Source organism: Talpa occidentalis, unplaced genomic scaffold, assembly GCF_014898055.3.
Source record: "Talpa occidentalis isolate TD23 unplaced genomic scaffold, MPIMG_talOcc4v2.1 talOcc4.9, whole genome shotgun sequence".
In the NCBI taxonomy this organism is placed as follows: domain Eukaryota; kingdom Metazoa; phylum Chordata; class Mammalia; order Eulipotyphla; family Talpidae; genus Talpa; species Talpa occidentalis.
In genome coordinates this window covers 11,226,196-11,243,127 of record NW_023605305.1, presented here as the reverse complement: position 1 = coordinate 11,243,127, position 16,932 = coordinate 11,226,196, and the positions used below count along the sequence as shown (strand labels likewise).

The 16,932-nt window shown below is 44.4% G+C and overlaps 1 protein-coding gene across 8 annotated transcripts in view; it reads left to right on the top strand.

Moving 5' to 3' along the window:
• The first annotated feature begins 936 nt into the window (after positions 1-936).
• Positions 937-16,932, top strand: part of HP1BP3 (heterochromatin protein 1 binding protein 3) — a 28,326-nt gene continuing 12,330 nt past the window's right edge. Inside the window, exons 1-6 of one of the 8 annotated variants that reach the window (XM_054691618.1) lie at positions 937-979; positions 6,186-6,381; positions 6,811-6,910; positions 9,334-9,487; positions 10,640-10,799; positions 13,076-13,219. In XM_054691618.1, coding sequence (XP_054547593.1) covers positions 6,286-6,381; positions 6,811-6,910; positions 9,334-9,487; positions 10,640-10,799; positions 13,076-13,219 — 654 coding nt within the window. In that variant the 5' untranslated portion in view covers positions 937-979; positions 6,186-6,285. Of the gene's footprint in view, positions 980-1,482; positions 1,587-2,057; positions 2,099-2,724; positions 3,410-6,185; positions 6,382-6,810; positions 6,911-9,333; positions 9,488-10,639; positions 10,800-13,075; positions 13,220-16,932 lie in introns of those variants that run through there. The other 7 variants (XM_054691619.1, XM_037498448.2, XM_037498449.2 and 4 more) reach the window with 7 other exon arrangements.

Below are 16,932 nucleotides of genomic sequence, written 5' to 3'. Positions count from 1 at the left end.
ACCAATATACATACATGTATGATAAAAATTTCAAATCCATTTGCGAGTAAAAAATTATAGCTTCAGGCTTCAGCAAGTGGTAGCCTTAGTGAATTTTGTTTCAGGGTGTTCCCTTTCTGGGTGTGTATAGCAAACAACAGATTTAGTTATGAGGGTCTGTGTTTTCAAGCAAAAAGCTGTGAAGGGAGAAATGTAGATAGCTCTTCCTTGGTCAGCTTAGTGCATAAGATGGCGCTTTTTTTTTTTTTAAAGACTTACTTATGCATATAATAACTGGGGTACAGGCCAGAGGTGCGGGGGGCGGGGGTGTGTGTGAGAGGATTCACCAGAGACAGAGCGGGGAATAGAACAGGCAGACGGACCGAAGTACACTGCTGAGGGGGGCAGCGGGAGAGCCAGGAGAGGTCTGCTGCGCCATGTGGGTAGTTCCCTGGCCGGCCCAGGGATCGAACTCATCCGTCTCAGCGCTGCAGAGGCTGCAGAAGCTTCATAGGTTGCGTCTTAACCCCCTGCGCCTCAGGGAGGTCCCCAGATGGGACTTTTTTTAGGGAAAGAAAGGATGCTTGAAGCGTACGAATACCAAAAAATGGAGTCTTTAAAAGGGGAGACAAAGGATGGTAAGAAGTGAACAGGATGAAAGGTGGCACACAATGCCCAAACCCCTGCGAACAGGTGGAAGACACCAGGGTACAGGTGATGCCACTGGGCCATCAACGACGATGCTGGCCTTGTGAGGAATTTCTGGGGTCGTGGCTGAATTGTGACGGGGCTGGCTTTGGAGCTAGAGTGCGGGCCCCGGCTGGCGCTCAAAGCGCCAGCGCCGGGGCCTGGGGAAGGGCTCGCAAGGCTGCCCCTCTCACAACCAGCCTTCAGCGTGGCTGCGGCCTGCACTGGGGCGCCGGGGGCGCCGCTGTGAGCTCCAGGGCAGCCCCGATGTTCAGTATTGTCCCCCGCTCATCACCGCGCCCCAACCACTCGGGTAGGTCCGAGCCGGCCTCGGGTCTTCCCGGGGCGCGCACGGCCCGGGCGCGCCGGCGCCAACGGAGGTGACATTCCCCGGAACCCCCTTTCCTCGTCCCAGAACCGGCTTCCTCACTGAGCCCGCGCGGGCCCGGGCGCCCCCGAGCCGCCGTCCGGGCCGTCGGGGCGCAGGGCACGACCGGCCTCCGCGCGGGTTTCCGCCCTCCCGCGGCCTGGGCCGGGCGGCTCGTCCCCGCGCCGCGGCCGCCGGGGCGCGGAACAGGCCCGCCCGCGGGACGGGCGGACGCCAGGGCAGCGCCCGCCCGGGGCAGGGCCCGCGACGCCGAGCGCCGCGGCGGCCCCGGGGCCCACGGGCGCGCGGGCCGAGGACGCCCGGGGACGGCCCCGCCGGCGCCGCCGCCCCGCGCCCCCCGCGCGCCCGCGCTCCTCCGCCCGGCCGGGAGCGCGCGCGGGGGCGGGGCCGGCGCGGGGCCGCGGGCAGGGGGGCGGGGCGCGGAGCGCGGCGGCCGGGCCTGGAGGACAGCGGCGGCGAGGGCGGCGAGGGACAGCGGAGCGGCGCCGAGCGGCCGTGCGGGACTCGGGCGCCAGGACGGGGCCGAGCAGAGGTAAGGCCGGGCGGCGGGCGGCGGGCGGGGGGCCGGGGCCGAGGGCGGGTGGCGGAGGCCGCTCGCCGGGGCGCCGCCGCCGCTCCCAGCGAGGAGGGGGCGGGGCGCGCGGGGCCCCGGAGGTGGCGCCTTTTGTCCGCCGGCCCGGCCGCCCCGCCCCCCGCCCGCCGCCCCGCGCGCCCTGGCCCCTACCCTCCGGTTGACGCCTCCTCGGGCCCCGCGGCGCGCGCTCCCGCCCTTGTTTTGTCGGGACGGGGGGAGGAGGGGGCGCTCTTCCCCGGGCCGGGCCGGCGCCCCAGCGCGCCTGCGCCGACGTGCGCCCGCCGCGCCGCGATTGGCCGAGGCCCGCGCATGCTCCGGCCCGCGGCCCCGCCCCCGCGGCCTGCCCGCGCCCCCCGCGCCGCGGTCCTCCCGGCCGCTTCGAAAGATGCCGGCGGCGGTGACTGGCTGCGCCGGGCCCGCCCCCCGGGCTCTCCGCCCCCGCCGCCGCCGCCATGACGGAGCGCCCGGGGGTGAGTGCGCCGACGCGGGTGCGGGCGGGCCGCCGTCCCGGCGCCGCGCGGGCGGGCGCTGCCGGCGGGGGGCGTCGCTGGGCCCCGCGCCCGCCCGCCCGCGCCGCCGGGCCTCGCGGCGGCCTCCCGGCCCGCGCGCCCCGCTCGCTCGCGCCCGCCGGCCTCTCCCTGCCTCTTTGTCTCCGCCGCGCTCCGGCCGCCTTCCTCCCCGGCCCGCCGGGCCTCCGGAGCGCGGGCGCCCCTGGCCTGCGCCTCCCGCGCCCCCGCTGTGGCCCTGACTGGCGCCGCCGGGCTCGGGGAGAGCCCCACGCCGAGCCCTGGGCCGCCGGGCCGGCCACCCCGGGACCTGGGACGCCCGCTTAGCCGCTTGGGGGCGCTTCTCCCCGGCACGCCGCGCTGCGCGGGGCTCCCCTCCCGCGACGGGGCTCCCCTCCCGCCCGCGACGGGGCTCCCCGACTCTGCGTGGGGAGGAGGGCGCGGGTAGATGCCATCCAGGAACGCGCCCGGGACTGCGGTGGACACGAGCGGTTTATCTTGGAAGATGTTTCCATCTCGTTTAGTCTGGCACAGGCGTAAAGCTGTTAACGAGCTTTTAAAGTTTTTATTGCTCCTTTGAAAAGTTGAGTGTTAGGCTTTTCGAAGCACAAGTGACTTTTGAAAGGGATTTTTTTGGGTTTTGTATTTAAGCTTGCTGGGAAGATTGAGGGCAGCAGCTAGAGGGAAGGTCTGACCCGAACTCCCCATGTATAGGGAGGAATCTTAACAGTTGGGCCTGTTAGGTTCTCTTGAGAGGTGGAGCCATGTAGAGTCCGTAGCATCTGGCCCCAAGATAGACGCTAATTAAATACATACTGATTTACTGAAATGTGAAAGGAGGGGTGGTGAGTTGCTAGCAGTTAATTTATGAACGTGCTTTTTGTGACCGTGACCTGTCAGTGGGAACTTAGTGGAAGACTCCAGAGAGGCAGCTGTCTGATGTGTTGAGTTAAGCATTGGTCGTGACAGTAGAATGATGACGATGTGCTGCATACATTTGTATGGTAAAATGTGAAATAATAGCACTTTCCCTTAAAAGTCTATTATTAGGGCTATCCCCAAACTCAAATACGTTGTCAAAAGCTACTTATTTTTCTATTGTTTTCTCTTAATTTAGAACGAATAAATTCAAGTTGTCCACTTTTTCCTCTCTATAGCCCTTTATTGATTTCATTGAAACAAATTTGACAAGAGCAAATGTTTACATTGTTAATCTAACATTAAGTTTAGAAAACAAAAACAGTCTGATGACCACAGCGGCTATATAAACCACAGGTAAACTCATCATTTGTTTTAAGCACATATAAGAACCCAGGTGAAAAACTAGTCATTAGGTGTCATCTATTCATTCTTTTCATTCAGCAGGTGTTCATTGAGCGTCTATGGTGTTCTTAGTCACCACACATGCAGCAGTGAACCATTTAGATAAAATTGATGCCAGGGATAACCGTATGTGTGGTTTTAACTCTTAAGGACCAGTGAGCTTATTTAATATCTCATTTATCAACCAAACATGAAGTCTTAAGTTCCACAACCTTCCCTAAATTCAGTGCTGAGGCAAACTTGTCTTCACATACATTCCAAATAACTTAGGATTTTATTTTTTAAAGTGTTCTTCACAATACTGAATATAATAAGTACTATCAGGTGTCGGTGTTCATTCAACATTTTTCGCCATTATTTCTCCAGCAACCACTATGTATCACACACTATTTGGGTGCTGAGAATACAGTAAGTAGCCCTTGTTGTGCTTACAGCCCATTGGGAGAGGCACATAATAAAGAGACAGATTTTGAATTTTAGGTGGTATTAAATTCTGAAAAGAATAAGGATGGGGGGCCTTTCTGAGAGGGTGACATTGAGCAGAAACCCAACTGGAGTGTCTAGGGAGAGTTTTCAGTTTCAAGAACATCCAGTGCAAACATTCTGAAGCATGGATGAGTGAACCATAGTGCAGGGCCAAAAGAAGGCCTCTGTTTGGAGTTGCAAGAGTGGCAAGAGGTGAGATTAGTTAAATGAGGGTGGAATTGGGAGGTTTAAGGAGGAGAATGTCAGAAGGGGTGTGTGTGTGTGTTTTAATTTTTAAATATTCTTCACACATACTGAATATAGTGAGTACCATCAGATGTCAGTGTTCTTAACTATGATAGCTAACTAGAATGAAAATGTTGCTCAGATGTCAAAGTAATCTATAGGATTCCCTGGCCAAGTGGGATTACCCAGGAACGTTGGCAAACCAACCAGCTTCGCAGTTACTCCAGTGTAGGCACACTCCTTTACGTGGCCTGGTTTACACTGGCATTCTTCGTAAGTTAAGGATGTCTGATGTATTTCTGGGCCATGAGCCTGTGGTTGCCCTCATTTTAGTTTTTGCCCATTTTATCACTTTGGCTTTAAAAGTAGATTTCTGTGCTGTGCCCTTCCCTTTTTTATTTTTTTTTTAAATGGAATTTAGTAGATGTTGTCAAACAACATCAACTGTTCCATTTTTATTTATTTATTTTCATTTATTTTTTAAAGATTTATTTATTTATGCATACAAGAGCTGGGGTACAGGCCAGAGGTATGGGGGGTGAGAGGATTCACCAGAGACAGAGCTGGGAACAGAACAGGCAGGCTGACGAAATGCACTGCTGAGGGGAGCAGCGGGCGAGACAGGAGAGGTCTGCTCGCCATGTGGGTTGCTCTGAGGCTGGCAGGGATCGAACCGGCACTGCAGAGGCTGCAGACAGTTTCATAGTGCTGCACACAACCGCCTGCACCACCAGGGAGGCCGTAGATTTTTTTAATTACAGAAAATATATTACTAAGAAAGTGCTAATTGAATGAATGAGCAGATTTATATGTTGAGATTATCCCAGGATAGACTTTTAGATTTCACAGACCTAAAAATAATGATTTAAAATCCAAATTGGCCCTCTTTTCACTTTTCAGAAAAGAACGGTTTTTACTTACGTGTTTTACAGTTCTTTGAAGTGAATCGCTCTTTGAGCATTTTAGGTGGTTTTTATAACAGTTGATGATAATTTTAAAATATTTCTGGGTTTTGCTGATTTGCTTGATAGTAAGTTTTACTGTATTGCACTCTCTCAAATTCTTGCAGTTGCCTTTTCTTGCAACTTGACAATTCCCAAATCTTGACATTGCTGTTGGTGTTCCCATAAAAAGATTTTCCCTGTGAATGTCTGGATTTTTCCCAGTTGTTGCAGCTTGGGACTATTACCTGACAAGGTGAAAGCTTTTAAATTCCTTGACAGGGTCAGAGCTTAAAGTACAAGGTGAAAGACTAATCTGCCATTCCTCAACTCTTCGTTAATGTTTGTTAGCAACCGATCATTTTCTTGCATTGAGGGATTTTTATTATAAAATGTCACTGAGTCCCACATGAGATTTTTAGGGAGAACAGGGAGTATTATCAGGCAATTTGAGTGACTGGATTTTACCCTTGAATATTTATGTCCTTTGTTCTGTGCTAGTTTGCTTACATGAAAATCTAACGAATGAGTCTTAGGAAGCAGACTTCTGTTCTCCTGGAATGGTCTAGCTTTGCCTCTCTGGGTCTGGAGGCTCTTAGAATGCCATGTTCTTTGGGGGTTTTTGTCCTTGTATTCTCGAATGGCAGTGGAGTTGAGGTTGTGTTTAATTTTCCTGATTCCTTTGAGAACAGTAACAAAAACCTTCTCTCTTTAGTAAATTGATCTTGAGTAAACATTGGACTAAGCTGTTCCTTCTCTCCCTATTCTGTCCTTTTCCGGTTCCTCATGCTAGCAGGAGGGGCGGGATTAGGTTCCTTGCAAGCTTTCTTGTCCTTGTTGCCTTTGCTCATGTGGAAGGGGCTACAGCCGCTGCAGCTTGTGCATTTGTCGCTGCTTGTCACAGTCCTTATTTTGACAGTGATTTTGTCTTTCTGAATGATAACTGACCAAGTTATCCGTTACTTAACTATAAGCTTTATAGTTAAATATTTTTCCCTTTGGATGTATATGAAACTTAGACGTTTTAGTTTAGTTTTGTTTGTTAATCTTCACACCAGGTCTTTTCTGTGCTTTAGGTTGACTCTTCACCACACTGAAACCATTAGGAAAAATCCTTGTGGTAAACAGCAGAGGCTTCAGAGTGTAACCTGTACTCGGGCCTAGAAATTATTTTAAATGGCGACTGATACGTCTCAAGGTGAACTCGTCCATCCTAAGGCACTCCCACTTATAGTAGGAGCTCAGCTGATCCACGCGGACAAGTTAGGTGAGGTAGGGGCTGACATATTCTTGGAAGCTCACTCTTGGATCAGTCCCTGACCTCAGGCCCTTCTGGGTTCTTCTTGGTACATGTTCCTTTCCCTACTTCGGGGAATCTGGGTTGTGATTCTGAAAAAATCAAATGCAAAGTTCTTTTTGTCTTCCCTTTCCCCTCAAATTCCTTAGAAGACCTTCTAAATTTATTCCAAATCAAGTATAATTATTTGTTCCCATTTGAATTTCTAGCTAAAATAAAATATTTTGTAAAGTACTTCTTAAAAACCTATTTCACTTCAAAAAAATTGTTAAAAGTAATTTAGATCAGATCTTGGAGTCAGCTTGATGAATTCTCCTACATCTCCTGACACCCAGTTAAGCCCCTTGAAAAAGAGAGAAAAGGGAATTTTTCACACGTGTGATTATAGCCATCTCTTTTCTTAGAAGGTAGACGATAACACCATGCCGATTCGTCGAGCAGTGAATTCTACCCGGGAAACTCCTCCCAAAAGCAAGCTTGCTGAAGGGGAGGAAGAAAAACCAGGTAAAGTAAAGTAGTGGCACAACTCAAAATGGCAAAAGTTTTTACTCAAATGTGGACTGTCCTATAAATTCTCTTGAATATTTCATGGCTGAGTGTTTTAGGGGAACATTTAAAGAGAGAGGTATGTCCTTTCCGGACAATGTGGGCATGGTAGCAATTTAATATTGACCCTAAAGAACTTTTGGAAGGTAAGCATCTCATGCTCTTGGAGTTAAAAAGAGAAAAATAGTTGGAGACAACAGGAAAGATCTCAAAGTAACTGTGGGCATACAAATGTTACGGGGATAAAGAGTGGGAGAATGGAGGATTTGGGCCTTTGGCATAGCTCAGGTGCAAGGGGAAATCTCACCCAGAGTCATTAGACCTTAACAGAGCAAATGAGCAATCAAAACATGGGTTTATAACTTGGTGCAGTGGAGAGAAGATGGGACAGACAGAGGTGGGAACATATGAGTGGAGAGAAATGTAGACCCCCACCTGGAGTACTGACGCTCTTCTATGGCGTCTCTAACCACCCCTTCTTTTCCTTGTTTTCTTCTTTTGACCCCCCCACCCACCCATTCTTTTCCTTTTCTCTGTTACTTTTTATCTCAAGTTTGCCAAGGGTGTACATGTGGTACTCTTATTCTCCATGGCTGCTAGGACCAAACATTTACTGACCAGCCTTTGCTGCCTTTATTCCTTGGATGCACCAGGCTGTGCTCTTTTCCAGCTCAGCCTGGGTTTTGTCTAAGAATCTTCAGATGAATATTTGGGCATTCTGGTCTAAGGCAATCAGCAGCCATGAGGATCAGAATATTTTAAAAAAAAAGTAGCGGCTGATGAGTTGAAAATGGTCATTTTATCCAACACTGAGAGAAAGCCACTCGGTGGCTCACCTTTATTCCTTTTGTTTGATAACTGGCTAAAGCCACAAAGTCACTAATACTAGTTTTGAGAATGCATGCCAGGGGGTTCAGGTGTAAGCCACGAATTTATAAGACACTTCATAAGCTGTATGTTTGTTTACTAGTCCATGTATTGAATTATGGTATTTTGTACATGGAAATAATTAGACTTATTTTAAATATTGTGAGTCCTGCATTTAACACAGTGGCAGATTCAGTAGTTTAATGAGTCAAAAAAAATGGTTTATACATACTGCATACTCAGTATCTGTTGAGATCTGTTGAGTGATTGAACCTTTATTTAAGCCATAAACAATTAAGCAATAATTATTAAAGAAGAGAAAATAATAGGAAGTTGAGTTTGTAGCTTTACTATTACAGTAAAACCAAGTAATGGTTCTTAGCTTTTTGTCCTTTTTAATGCCCCACCCCCACCCCGTTTTTTTTTTTTTTTTTTTTTTAGAACAAGACAGTGAATAAATAAAATTGTGACGAACTGATAGAAAATTGTTACCCGTGGTGCAGCCAGTTAGGTCAGATCGTTAGGATTGAGGGCCAGTAAAGGATACATCATGATAAAAACACATTTTACAGTTGTCTGTATCCTCAGATATCACTGTTAGACAGAAGTTCTGATTTAATACTTTACAAAACAGTCCTGGAAGCAGCAGGAGGCTGAAGGAGATGGGAAACACCCACCTGGGACAATTGCTGGTCCATAGGCTTCTCCGAAAGCACTTTAGATAATTCTTGTAATGCCTCTGTGAGGTAAGGTTGCTGAGACTTGGACATGTCAAAGAACTTCCCTTAAGATACCACACTAGGAAGTTACAAAGACTGAACTTGAATCCAGGTGTATCTGACTCTCGATGCTCTATTTTTGACTGAACATAGGAGGGAGGATTTTTCAGCCTATCTGCCGTCTGGTTGAAGAACATAATTCAGGATGAGATTTGCAAATGATCGTTGACCAATATGAGATCTATTATGGTTTAGAATTTTAATTTGTTGAGAAGCTAGAAATTCTTTCAGCATTTATAATCATGTGATTAGGTTATAAGAAGAAAGTGACTTTTTCTAATTTTCGTTTTATGTAAAGGTCACAAACCCAGGTAGTTTCACTCTCATAATTCTACTTTGGCCTCAGTCATTTCATTTGCTTCATTTGCTAATTTTCTGTTACTTATTCCATTACTAAGATTTTTCTGTCAAATTATAAAATGACCAATTTCTTAGTTATAAGTCTCATCGTTAATCATGTTGAGAAGAACAGTCAAGATAACTGATTTGGAGTAAAGTGAGTTTCATTTTCTATGTACTGTCCTGGTCCACCTTTTCATATATTATGATCTGGATAAACAGCCAGTATGGGTAACTTGAGTGACATTGGGGGGGGGGGAAGTATTCAGTTATTTATCTTAGAATTCATATGTTAATTGGACATTTGGCTTCTCTGTTTAATAAGATAAACTTTGACCCTTTGGCTTAGGCTCTAATGTATCTACTTGGTGCAATTCTGCTTACCTGACTTTTTAGAACCAGATATAAGTTCAGAGGAATCTGTTTCCACCGTAGAAGAGCAAGAGAATGAAACCCCACATGCTACATCTAGTGAGACAGAGCAGCCAAAGGGGGAACCTGAGAGTGAAGAGAAGGAAGAAAACAAGTCTTCTGAGGAAACCAAAAAGGAGTAAGAAGTTATGTCTTCCTACTACTCATAATCAGAGACTATAGAAATGGATTCTAGATCAGATTGCTTTCAAGTGTCATAACTGTGGTTTATGCGCCATATGAACTACTTACAGGATTCACTTTCTAGAATCACCCGAGATCAGTTGCAGTGTATCTCCGTGGCCTGTCACAGTGTGTTGCAGTCAGCAGAACAATGGTTTGAATGATCCAGAATTCACTCCTTTCAACTTTGTGATGTGTGTTTGTGCTTAGAATTCATTTTGGGAGTATCTGATATTTTAAACATTGACAACACTTCAATAAGAAATGAAACATAACTATGAAAATCTGACCTTCACCATTTAATTCATACCTCTGTGCCAGGAGTGAGTTATTTTTACATGCTTATGTTAAAAAACACCAGTCTTGACCAAGCCATTACTTGAGTGACCTAAAACTATATATATTTGATGAAGTATTCAATTGCAGGGTGAATTTGAAAATCAGAAAATAAAATTTGTACATAGTTGTACAATATAGTGGTAATTCTTTTTTAATTAAAAATTTTTTTGCAAGACAGTAGTAGTCATTCCATTCTTAATTGGTATTAGATTAAAATTGCATAATGCTTTATGACTCACAACATTGCTTTAATAAAAATCTTACGATTCTTACAATAACCTTGTGAAGTTTTCTGGCATATTACTTTTAATATGACCAAATAGATGTAACTGTAGTTGGCATTACTTTACAGTTGAAGAGATTGAGCAGGTCACTTGCTTAGGTCATGTAGCTAGTTTGAGCTAAAATTCAAATCCAGGTTTTCTGACTTCAGACTTTAAGTTCTCTCTGTGGTTCCAAATTGCTTTTGTGTGGTTGTTACTAGAATGCATTTTAAATTTCTTATTTCTTTTATATACTAGGCCTTCATATCAGTGTTAATTTACATGACTCTTCTGCTCCAAAGAGAATATACCTTTTTGGCTTATTTTCAACACCCATTTTTTTCAGAATGTCTTATTGTGTAAAAGTTTGCTTATTTCACATACCACTTAAGCATATAAAGAAATCAAAACACTAATTTTTATCCCTTCCCAGTCTTTGCCTATTTCTAACTTTATACCTTTTTGGGAGAGATTGTCTTGCATAATAATAATTCTTTGTTTTAAAGTGAGAAAGATCAGTCTAAAGAGAAGGAGAAGAAAGTGAAAAAAACAATACCTTCCTGGGCTACTCTTTCTGCCAGCCAGCTAGCCAGGGCCCAGAAACAAACACCGATGGCTTCTTCCCCACGTCCCAAGATGGATGCAATCCTAACTGAGGCCATTAAGGCAAGTTTTTATTTAAAGTGATTCATCTTGGATTTGTTGTGTTCATCTTTTGCTTATTTGAAAATGGCTTACCCCTGTCCAGACATCAGAAATCTTGCTCTGCTTGCTAAAAGAGATTTAAATAAGAAGAAAGCCATTGTGAAGTTTTGGTGAACATTGTTTTGTTTTTGTTTTTTATTTTTAATTTACTATAGCAGTATTTGTAAATTATCTTTCGATTTTTTTTAAACTCAGTTTATTGCTTTAAGTGTAATTTTTGTTTGATGACTGAAGGTGCTAATTCATTCAACAAACACTTAAGTACTAACTTCTCTGTGTCAGATGACCCTACTAATAATACATTTCAGAATAAGATGAACAGGATCCTTGTTTTTATGAACTCTATAATTTTGACTCAGGGTAACTGAATAGAGTTGAGAATTTTTATTTAAAAAAAGAAAAAATGGTGTTCTGGTTTTTCTTCAAAGCTGAGTGTCTGACATTGATAGTGGTTATCTTTCACACCTGGCCTCTAAAAACTCTTTATAAACCTCACTACTTAGCTTCATCACCTACCTATCCATTCCAAGATAGTTAGAAAAATTATCCTCCTCATTTAGTTCTAAATCTGTTGGTATTCATTAGCACATGTGATCATCAGGTATAGTTTTCTTGTTTTAACTTTTTAAGTTATAGTCTAACCTGACCTTGCCTTTTTTGTGTAAATGTTTCTGGTTAATTTTGCAGTATTTCCGGTGATCACATGGTCAGAGGAGTTAAAAGCCATGGAGTTCCTCTTTTCAGGGATCTTGTCACTAGGTTCTGGATCAGAAATTGGGAGGAGGAGATACAGATCAGTATGGCCAAGGGATATATAAATTTAATTTTATATACTTACTTACAGAGGACCAACCTGGTGATCATTCTCCGAGTCTGAGGAGACAGCTCTGACCCACAAACTGGAAGAGCAGACCATGCCCTGCACTCCTGCACGCGCACTCTCACTGTGTTAAGAAAACTTTTTTGAACTCAGTAGCTAAGGAGATTTCTTTTTCTTGTGTAGCCTTCCTTTGAGTTTTTACCTTGTGACTGGGTTACAGTGAAAATGGAGAAGGGACTAAATTTTAAAATGGCAAAAAAAAAATTAGGACAGTATTAATTAGGCCTAAAGAATTATTCAAATATGTGCATATTTGTACAAGTGACATATCTGCCATGCACATTCCATGCAGTGTAACAAACGTCATTTCAGGGTGCTGATAACCATGTTCTGTATCAAGCAAGAGTCTAGATGTCAGTTTTCATCTTCATTGTCAGTTTGGTGGTACACGGGATTGTTTTCAACAAGAGTTCTTTTGTTTGATTTTCTTTGCTTTGTGTTTTATTTATAAGATCAGGCGTAAACTTCAGTAGGTCATAATTGGTTAGACCATTTATTTTAAGTGGATGACCCGTATTAATGCAGCTTGTTTTATGTTATACAGTGTTTTCTGGCCCCTCTGTAATGAGTTATTTGTTTTGATTGTCAATATATATAAAATAACATTCACCTAAATCTTTTCCCAGTGAGAGTTAAGTGCTACGTTCAGTTTATAGAAAATACCAAAATGGTGGTAGATAAATGGTTCATTAGATAAATAATAGATGCCACTTACATATGCTTTGAAATGCAGAGCATTAAAAAAAGAAGTTTCTTTGTGACATAGTGACCTACTTAAGTCATTCATGGGCATTAGACTACCAGAATGTGGATAAATAGGATGGAAGTGGAAGAAGCACTTGAAATTGCAGAATTCCCTCAGTGTTACCCAAAACTCCTGTTAAGCCTTTCCCATCTGTAAACCCAGTTTTATGTCATTTACTTAAGTTCTTTGCTGTAATTCACATAAAATCTGTAAAGAAATATTGGCCCTGGTGTGCCATAAAGCAGACCAGATCTCTGCTCCGAGTAAGAAAAGTGTTTTAGCATTTTAATGCTAAAGATTTGTCTTCAGATACAGAATAGAATTCAAATGGAAAGAAGGTCTTAATTAACATATGGGATGTTGTTCACATGTTGTGTCTTCTCTTTTGGAGCATTGACCAATTTTTAAATTATTACTGCAGAAAAATTGTATTTCTTCGCAGCCATGATGAAAACATTGTCCTGAAATACTGTTTTGTTTTTCCTGCTATTTTATAATCCATTATCGCTTCCCATTCCAAAATAATTTTATAACGTGTTTTGAAAACAGGTCTGATTGTCTAATGAAAGCCAGCTAATACAAAGTAGCATGTATGGTTTGATTACTTTCCAGGCATGCTTCCAGAAGAGTGGTGCATCAGTGGTTGCCATTCGAAAATACATCATCCACAAGTACCCTTCTCTGGAGCTGGAGAGGAGGGGCTACCTCCTCAAACAAGCACTGAAGAGAGAATTAAATAGAGGTGTCATCAGACAGGTATTCAACATATGTTAGCTGTATGTGCATATGTAGCTGATAGGTATAGCTAAGTAAGTCTATATTTAGTAACATTTAGACTTTTTGTGTCTTTAGTTAAAAATAAGTTAAAATAATGATGAAATTCTTAAGCTTAGTCTAGTTTATGTTCTTTTTTTTTTTTTTAGTTTTTTTTAGTTTATGTTCTGAGGCTAGGTTTCAAAATCATTGATGCCAGTTTCCTTTATAGTTAACGATTCTAGAGAGTGGATGAAACAGAATAGAGAGTGCAATTTTTTCCTAGCTTATTGTACTTTTTTTTTTTTTTAAGATTTAAATAAATAAAGTAATCTTTGGGGCCTCCCTGGTGGAGCATACAAGAACTGGGTATGTCCAGAGGTGGGGGGGGGGGTGAGAGGATTCACCAGAGAGAGAGTGGGGAGGGCCTTCCCGGTGGCGCAGCGGTTGAGCTCTGGGTTGCGAAGCTGCCTGCAGCCTCTGCAGCGCCGGTTCGATCCCCAGCTGCTCCCTGGCCACCGGAGGAGGGTGCCACATGGCGCGCAGACCTCTCCTGCCACCCGTTCCTCCCCTCAGCAGTGTACTTCGGTCCTTCTGTCTGCTCTGCTCCCTGCTCTGCCTCTGGTGAATTCTCTCACCCTCCCGCACTTCTGACTGTACCCAGTGCTTGTATAAATAAATAAATAAATCTTTAAAAAAAAAAAAAAAAAAAACCTCCCAGACATTTAAAAAAAAATAAAAAAGAGAGTGGGGAGCAGAACAGGCAGATTGATTGAAATACACTGCTGAGGGGAGCAGCAGACCTCAGGAGAGGTCTGCTATGCCATGTGGGTAGCTTCCTGGCCAGGGATCGAACTCATGCTGCAGTGGCTGAGGACAGCTTCATAGGTTGAGTCTTAACTCCTTGCGCCACCAGAGAGGCCCATTACTGTACTTCTGGTTGGATTTTCTTTGGGGACTGTTTGTACTTCAGCTCATGTAGTGCTAAAGATGAGTGGGGCTAAGGAATTCTATTTTTGCAGTAGCACAAAAGAGAATGGCTCTTATTAGTTTTTGTTGTTGTTTTTTTTTAAGATTTATTTATTTATTTATACAGCACTGGGTACAGTCAGAAGAGCGGGAGAGTGAGAGAATTCAGCAGAGCCAGAGCGGGGAACAGAATAGGCAGACTGAGGAAATACACTGCTGAGGGGAGCAGCGGGCGAGACAGGAGAAGTCTGTCGCACCATCTGGGACTGTCGCTGGTGGCCGGGGATCGAACTGGCGCTACAGAGGCTGTGGGCAGCTTTGCAGCCCAGCGCTCAATCGCTGCACCACCAGGGGAGGCCGTCTTGTTAGTTTTAAACTGTAACTTACATCACTAGATGCATTACCATATTAAACTAGCTTTGCAAATTGATTCACCTTAACTTAATGCTATCTAAAACTATTAAAGCCTCTTAGAAGTCTCAGAGAAGTTTAGTAAATTGAAACTAGTACTAGAATCAATATTGATTTCAGGCATAAATCCATGTTACTTTGCATAGTAATTCAAAACATTGCTTAGAAGCATAGAAATCTAAAGCTGGAATGACCTTTATCTTATCTGACCCTCTTCAGAGATTCAGAGGTGTGAAATAACTACCAGCCTCTCAAGGTAGTGTTAAGGATGGGCCTCATTTACTGCATTCCCACAGTCCTGTTGCTTTTATATCTTTCTGCACAGTAGTTAATACAGAATCTGTGCCACTGGGCATTTAAACTGCTTAGAGTCTTGTAATAGTATTTCAGTCACATATATTGAGTATTTCATGTATGCACAGTGCTGAGGGGTGGGGGTGGGGAGGTCCATCATTGAGTAAAACAGATTGCGGCTGTACATTTTAGCTTTCTCAAAATGTTGTGAAACTGATATTTAAATGACCTTTAAAATAATCTTTGGGGGGCCTCCCTGGTGGCGCAAGGGGTTAAGCACCACACTATGAAGCAATCTGTAGCCTGTGCAGCACAAGTTTGATCCTTGGCTGGCCAGGGAGCAGCCCACGTGCCGTGGCAGACGCCCGCTGCTCACCTCAGCATTGTATTTCATCAGTCTGCCTGTTCTGTTCTCCACTCTTTCTCTGGTGAATCCTCTCACCCCAACCCCCATCTTAGGCCTGTACCCCCAGCTCTTGTATGCATAGATGAATAAATCTTTTAAATAAATAAATAAAATAATCTTTGGGGCCTCCATGGTGGCGCAAGGGGTTAAAAGCACAGCACTGTGAAGCTATCTGCAGCCACTGCAACAGAAGTTCGATCCCCAGCCAGGGAGGTCACCCACATGGCGCAGCAGACCTCTCCTGACTTGCCCGCTGCTCTCCTCAGCATGTATTCCAGTAGATTTGCTGTTCAGCTCCCCACTCTGTTTCTGGTGAATCCTCTCACCCCCCCACCACACCCCTGGCCTGTACCCCAGTTCTTATATGCATAAATAAATATCTTTAAAAAAAAAAAAAACTTTGATTGAAGACCTATTCTGTATCATAATATATGAGCACAGTTTATGAGCTGGCATGATTTTCTTTGTGAAAATATAGTTTGTAACCTACTCTTGCCTCATAGGCAAACACTGTTTAATGCTTAAACAATAGTTAATAGGCTAAAAGCATTTCAGCTTTTTGTTTAAAGATTTATTTATCTATGCATGTAAGTGCTGGGGTGTAGGCTAGAGGTGCACGCGGGGGTGGGGGTGGTGGTGAGAGGATTCACCAGAGATAGAGTGGGGAGCAGAATAGGCAGATCCACTGAAATATACTGCTGAGGGGAGCAGCGGACAAGACGGAAGAGGTCTGCTGCACCATGTGGGTCAGCATCCTGGCTGGGGATTGATAGTTGCAGTGGCTATTAATAGCTTCGTAGAGCTGACTCTTAACCCCTTATGCCACCAGCGAGGGCCCTGCATTTCAGCATTGATTGCTACATTACCCAAGTGTAAGTAAAGCTAAAAAGTGGAGGACTCAGGTTATTTTGAATCCATTTATATTCAATATAAGTTGTAAACTGGAAATATGTGGTATGATTTATACATACCATCATAGGCCATCTCTGAAAATTGTTAATCTTTTCCAGATGCAGTAATAATCTATAGTTATGAAGTAGGCTCTCAATTTTTCACTTAGGAACAGTCGTCCCTCCAAGATAGTGATAGGTCTCCTCATTTTACCCAAGAGGTTGTTTGTTTTGTTTTGTTTTTTTCTCTTTTTTTTTTTTAAAGATTTATTTATTTATGCATACAAGCGCTGGGGTACAGGCCAGAGGTGTGGGGGGCATGAGAGGATTTACCACAGACAGAGTGGGGAACAGAACAGGCAGACTGAGTGAAATACACTGCTGAGGGGAGCAGCGGGTGAGTCGGGAGAGGTCTGCTGCGCCATGTGGGTTGCTCCCTGGCCGACCAGGGATCAAACTCGTGCTCCAGAGGCTTCTGGTTGCTTCATAGTATGGTATTTAACCCCTTGTGACACCAGGGAGGCCCACTTGTTTTTTTTGTTTTTTGTTTTTTGTTTTGAGAGTTTGTACAGTGAGCTCTTTAAGATGGTACCATAATTGCATTTTCCCTAAATTTTGTAGATGAGAAACAGAAGTTCAGAGTGTTTACACACTTGTCCAATATTGACTAGTTAGGTGCTACTATAAATAGTATCTGGGCTAGCTCTTGACTCTCGTTGTTCTTTATTTCTCAGTAGCACTTTATT